The sequence below is a fragment of the Otolemur garnettii genome, unplaced genomic scaffold (assembly GCF_000181295.1).
Source record: "Otolemur garnettii isolate 467f Iridium unplaced genomic scaffold, OtoGar3 scaffold00018, whole genome shotgun sequence".
Lineage (NCBI taxonomy): Eukaryota > Metazoa > Chordata > Mammalia > Primates > Galagidae > Otolemur > Otolemur garnettii.
Genome location: NW_003852413.1, coordinates 2,505,929 through 2,512,295, shown reverse-complemented (window position 1 = coordinate 2,512,295; position 6,367 = coordinate 2,505,929). Strand labels below are relative to the sequence as shown.

Sequence of the window (6,367 nt, the reverse complement as noted above, 5' to 3'; positions counted from 1 at the left end):
GCTATTTCTTTTTTGTTGCAGTTGTCATTGTTTAGTAGGCCTGGGCTAGATTCGAACCTGCCTACCTGAGTGTATGTGGTCAGTGCCCTACCCACTGAGCTACGGGTGCCACCAGGAGGGTTTTCTCTTTGATAATTCTGGCAATTGCTCTAAATCATACTACTGTTTGTTCCATATATAGCTTGTGTCTTCTTTGCTCAGTTTTTGCTTTTCTGAGCATGTATTTCTGTTGCAGAAAGAAATGTAGGTGTTTCTCTGTTTCCATAGCTTACAGTTTATACTCATTGGTTACTTAGAAAACATTCTGTCCATTTCTTTCCTTTCCTTTTCTGTTTTTGTTTTTAAAGACAGGATCTTGATATGTTGCTTAGGCTAGACTTGAACTCCTGGGGTCAAAAGATCCTCCTGCCTTAGCCTCCTGAGTAGTGGGAACAGAAAACATTCTGTTTCTTCTGAAGTTGCCTGGCGTTCTGGTCTGATTTGTGAACCTCTTAAACCACGGCCTGCTGCTTATTTTGTGTGGCCATTGACCTCAGAATAACTCTCATGTTTTTAAATGGTTGGAAAAAGTCAAAAGAATAATAATAACTTGTACATATGAATTGGATGTGCAGTTCAAATTTCAGTGTTCACAGAGTTGGAACACAGCATTCTCCTTTGGGAGCTCATTACCTGTGGCTGCTCTTGTGCTGCGCGGCCACAACAGACACTGGGCCTGCAAAGCCTAAAATACTGACAGTCTGCCAGGTTCATGCTCCTGTAGCTTCTCCTGAAATCTCTTCTCCACTCCTTTCGGAGACAGACACGTCTATATTTTCTAGTCATTGCAGGTTGTAATCAGAGAGGTTTCTAGTTTTAAACATTTTTCTCTTATTGTAAAAGAAATAACTATAATTTGTTGTTGAAGAAGTTGAAAGTGCAGAGATGAGTAAAGGAGGGACAGATCAGGCCGAGTGTGGTGGCTCACACCTGTAATCCCAGGCTCTGGGAGGCCCAGGCGAGTGGATCCCTTGAGCTCAGAAGTTTAAGACCAGCCTTAGCAAGAGGGACACCCCATCCCCACTAAAAATAGAAAAACCAGCTGGGCCTTGTGGCAGGCACCTGTAGCGCCAGCTACTCAGGAGGCTGAGGAAGGAGGATCCTGGAGCCTAGGAGTTTGAGGTTGCTGTGAGCTATGATGATGCCATAGCTCTGTAGCCTGGTGACAGAGTGAGACCCTGTCTAAAAAAAAAAAGAAGGGACAGAACACAAAAAAAAGAAAAAAGAAGGGACAGATCACCGGTAATCTCTTTTACTTACCCAGTTAACTGCTGTGCCTCTTTCCAGCTTTTGTGAGCCCCCCCCACGCGGTGGTGTACACATGCGTGTGTGCGTCTGGATCTGTATTTGCAAACCTTCATGCTGCTTATGAAAGCACCTGTTTCTCCCTTCATGAGCACTTCCTGTGGCTACTGATACTGCTTAACAGTGCGTTTACCATTTGTTCTCTTTAGCGTCTGAGAATAATTACCGCATCGACGCGAACCAGGAGCTGCTAGCCATCGGTAAGATGCCAGCCGTGGGTCCCCGGGGGTCTGGGCCTCTGCATCTCCCTGGGTTGTGCAGAGTGTTGTGTTGATCATGGTAGACTGCCGGGGGCAGGGGTCCCACTGGGGCCCTTTAGGAATGTGGGCGTGGACTCATTCCCACAGCTCCACGTGGTTTGGTTTAATCTCTGGAAACGGGAAGCTGCCAGGGGGTGTTCATTCTGTCCATTACCGAGCACATGCTGTGCACCGGGCCCTGTGCCAAGGAGCACCTTGACAGTTCCTTCTCAGGGTGGGAGTTTGTGGGGCTAGGGCTTATGGCCAGGCAAAGTCACAGCTTAGTTTCTTCCTTCCCTGAAAGAGTGAACCCCAAGTTTGGGCCCCCGTGCAAGGGTATTCCTCCACCTCTGCCCCCGTGTCTCTTCTCCCTCTATCTGTGCTCCTTCCCCTCCTGACAAACCCTGTCTGCTTCCTTCCAGGCCTCACCAACGTGCTGGGCTCCCTTGTCTCATCCTACCCCGTCACAGGCAGCTTTGGACGGTGAGTGACTGTGCCCTCGTCTGTGCCTCAGGGAGGGCTACAACGCACCCACTTTCACCTGGCCAGGCTCTTTGCCCATGTTCCGTCCCATTTTGCTCCTACCTTGGTTGGGGATCTTCCTGTCCTCCTGACAGCATCATCCCTGTGTCTGCTGTTGACTGGGGAGGCTGCTGTCCTCTCCAGGCCTCCAGCTCCTGTGCCCCTATAGCCAGTACTGCAGTCCAGGACTAGGGGGCTCCTGGTGTGATGTAGCACTCCCAGCTCTCAGTGCTGGTACCTACACGGGAAGGAGGGTTGCTGTGCGCTGAAGAGGGGTCCAGACCCAGGGCCCTCCTGAGTCAGGATGGCAGGGTGGGGGTGACCTATGTCTTAAAGGAGAAGAACCGGTATTAACCCCCTGCCCCCGTCCAGATGGGGCACGAAGACAAAGCAAGTGGAAATCTCAAAGGACTTGCACCTTCTGATTTGTGTTCTCCTTAGAGTCAATGAAAGATGATATATATTGCCCCAAAACAAAACAGGATGGCCCAATGGGACTTCTGCCCCCGGTGGTCTATCATGATCATCTCAACACTCTGCACAACTCAGCAAGATGCAGGGGCCCAGGCACCTGGGGCCCATGGCTGGCGTCTTACCCATGGCACAGTTGTCTGTGGCTGTGCCCTGAGTCACCTGGCCTCAGCCCCCCTCCAGACTTCAGACTCCTGATTCCCAGATCTTGGCCACACAGGTAGAGGCCCCTTTTTCCTTGCCCGACCCCCAGTCATTCACTCTCATTATCTTCCAGGACAGCAGTGAATGCCCAGTCCGGGGTGTGCACCCCAGCAGGGGGGCTGGTGACAGGTGAGCCCCCACTTCTCCCTTGTACCCACACTGTGAGAGGGGCCAACAGCTAGAGACTGCTGTGCTTAGGGTACCACTGAGTCTGCTTTGGCTTGCAGACCACGTCCCCTGGGGCTGTCAGGACGGGAGGCTGTGCCATTCATGCCCTCCAACTGGCACAGGTGGTGCTCCTCTGAGCAGGAGGGTGCTTGCTGGGCAGGACTCAGGCCTGCAGGTCACCTGGTGCCCCGTGTCCCACAGGAGCACTGGTGCTGTTGTCATTGGCCTACCTGACCTCCCAGTTTCACTACATCCCAAAGGCTGCGCTGGCTGCAGTCATCATTATGGCGGTGGCCCCGCTGTTTGACACCAAGATCTTCAGGACGCTCTGGCGTGTTAAGAGTATGTATGTCCTGCCCTGGTGTGGAGCGGCTATGAATTCGGGGGTGTCCTTGGTGCTCTTGCAGGGGCTGGAGCTGGGAAGTTGGTGTTCCTAGGGATGGCAGATAAAGAGGGCTGGGGGTTTGAGGCTGCTGGGACCAGCTGGACTCTTCCCTGAAGGGCTGCTGTGCTGCTCTGGCCTGCAGGGTCCAGCATACCACCTGACCTTGCTCTGGTGTGGGGTGTCCTCTTCTGTATCCACCCCACCTGCCTCTGGCCAGCCCAGATGAGAGGGGCCTCCCAGGGAGCCTCCTGGGTCCAGCATGACTTTGCCCTGCTGGTCACGGTGCCCCAGGGCTTCCCAAACCAGCAGTCCCTTTATTGTAACAAATCTGCATTTTCTTATATTTATCAAAAAAGCTTCGAAAGGGCTTATGTAGCTTATCTTGCGTTTTTTGGTCAGCTACAGCCAGTTGCCAGGTGAGAGGACCCATGTTGCCACCAGCCTGTTGCACGTGGGTCCTCAGCACATTACCGCACCTGCTTTGTAGAACAGCTGTGGAACACTGAGGTGCCCTCGTAGAGTTAGCACATGCCACCCATGGAAACCAAGGTTCAGGGCAGGTAGGGATGTCTGAGTCACCTGTGTCGGTTGTACCCCACCCAGGGCTGACCCCCAAGCTGACCACCTCTTTTGGGGCCAGACACCTATCTTTGGGTCCCTAGGGTTCACATGACCACACCCCACTTCTCAGCCAGCTCTGTGCCCAGTCCCTCTGTCCCATCAAGTCCCCTGCTGACCCCAGAGGCTGGAGCCTGGGATCCTGGCCCAGCAGGTCTTAACTGTGGCTCAGCAAGGCAGGGAGAGGATTTTCTCCTCTGAGTGCATGTGAATTTGAGCCACAGTCCCCTTCCATGCCACATGGCTCAATGCCAGCTGCCATCCTTGAATCCTCAGAACCAGTTCCCTAGGGGGCCACTTCAACTCCATAAGTGATCTCATCAGTGTGGGAGATCTTGAGGGGTGGTTGGCAGGGCTGAGTGGGGGCCTCGCCTCAGATAGACCTTCCCCTAGGGCTGGACTTGCTGCCCCTGTGTGTGACATTCCTCCTGTGCTTCTGGGAGGTGCAGTATGGCATCCTGGCCGGGGCGCTGGTGTCCTTGTTCCTGCTTCTGCACGATGTAGCCAGGCCTGGGACCCAGGTACCTGGGGCTGGGGGAGTGATTGTGGTTGTGGGCGCTGCTGGCAGGCAGGCACACTCTCTGGTACAAACCACAGAGCTCGCCACTCTGTCCCCAGCCCGGGTGGGGAGAGGCTCCTGCCAGCTCTTCACTCTCCTTCCCCTCCAGTGCACTGGGCCTGGATTGGGGCTTCCTGCCTGGGACGGGCCATGCTTGGGACAGGCTACCGTGTTGGACCTGTGTCTGACAGTTGCTTGCTCCTCTAGGTGTCCGAGGGGCCAGTTATTGTCCTGCAGCTGGCCAGCGGCCTGCACTTCCCTGCAGTTGAGTCTCTGCGGGAGGCCATCCTGAGCCGGGCCCTGGAAGGTACCTGGGGTCGCCCAAGCTCCCTGCCCTGCCCTCTGCACCTGGCCAGGAGGACTTGGGCAACTGAGTGCACACAGTGTCTCCTGTGGTCACCTGGCCTAGCACCTGCTCTGTGCTCTGCTGCAGGCCGGCCAGCAGTTCCCTACACATTTCTCCTTTATTGCCCCTGAGGTCTTGTTTTTCTCCTTCTGGGGTGCCAATGGGGATCCCAGGGGCCTCTTGTCCTGGGAAAGAAGCAGTGGTTGACCCAAACTGCAGTTGTCTGGGCAGCACATGCTGGCCTTGCTCCACGTCTGGCCTTGCTCCGCGTCTGGCCTGTGCTTTGGCTGCTTTTGCCCAGTGTGACTAGCTTGAGTCTGTCTCCCCAGTGTCCCCCCCGCGCTGCGTGGTCCTGGAGTGCACCCACGTCTGCAGCATCGACTACACTGTGGTGCTGGGGCTCAGCGATCTCCTGCAGGATTTCCACAAGCAGGGTGCCAGCCTGGTCTTTGTCGGCCTACAGGTAAGCCAGCCTGGGGCTGCCTCTAGGGTCAGTGGCCGCTGTATGGCCTTCCCAGCAGCCCCACATTCTGGGCTGTGATGCTTCCCAAGCATGGACGGTCCAGCCCCTTGGCTGGCTCTGGCTCTGTCTCCAATCTGCCCAGCACCTGTCCGCTTTCTCCTGCCACCCTGCCCTGTTAAGTGGGAAGTGGCGACCTCCCTGTCCTCGAGGGGTTAGATTGTGTGGCCTCATTTCCTGGTGGTTGATGCCAATCCACACCCTCTGCCACATAGTACTCAGTGCTGGGGATGAGTGAGGATGAGAGCAGGTCTCTGTTTAGGAAGCAACAAATACACGTGCGTGTAGGATTGTGTGCAGACGCGTGTGGTCCAGGCTTCAGAGGCTGAGACAGGTGTGTGCAGGCTGTCCTGTCCAGGGCAGCAGGTGACAGTACAGATGGGGTTTGTAAATCAGTCCCTTTAGCTCTCAATAGCCTGGGGCCTGTGCTGTTGGACTGTGACACTTTCCTCACATGTTAAAGTGAGACACGGCTGAGCCTCATTGGGGAGTGTCCTGACAGTGCAGGGCTGATATCCTGCAGGACGGGCCAGGGTTAGCAGTGGAGGAGAGTTGCTACCTGTTATCGTGGTTGAGTGTCCTCCCTGCCACATCCTGCATGGTGGCATGTGGGGGACATAGGCATGTGCCCCAGAGTGGAAGAGATGTTTGCAAACTAGCCACGTGTGAAACAGGACACCAGGCGAACCCACCAACACCAGGGTCAGCACAGCGAGCCTTGGGGTTTATTCACTTAGACCAGCCTGTGAGGTCGACACTTTGCTGGTCCCCTGTCCAGAATTAGTCAGTGAGGCCAAGAGAGGCTGAGTTGACCTGCCCTGGGTCCCACAGTGAGGAGGCAGGCTAGGCTTCTGCCTCTGGGCGTTTGGCTCCAGTGCTCTGCCTCTAGCTATCAGTGCTTGGGTCTTCATGGTCTTTGGAGACGATTCATTTAAAAAGGCTCCTCTTGGGTGGTGCCTGTGGCTCAGTGGGTAGGGCACCAGCCCCATGT

General features: G+C 55.0%; 1 protein-coding gene across 1 annotated transcript in view; it reads left to right on the top strand.

Annotated features, from left to right (window-relative positions):
- Positions 1–6,367, top strand: part of SLC26A11 (solute carrier family 26 member 11) — a 20,348-nt gene that overhangs the window by 11,289 nt on the left and 2,692 nt on the right. Inside the window, exons 8-14 of the mRNA XM_003786557.3 lie at positions 1,469–1,544; positions 2,006–2,066; positions 2,854–2,909; positions 3,150–3,290; positions 4,345–4,472; positions 4,718–4,817; positions 5,186–5,319. Coding sequence (XP_003786605.1) covers positions 1,469–1,544; positions 2,006–2,066; positions 2,854–2,909; positions 3,150–3,290; positions 4,345–4,472; positions 4,718–4,817; positions 5,186–5,319 — 696 coding nt within the window. The remainder of the gene's footprint in view (positions 1–1,468; positions 1,545–2,005; positions 2,067–2,853; positions 2,910–3,149; positions 3,291–4,344; positions 4,473–4,717; positions 4,818–5,185; positions 5,320–6,367) is intronic.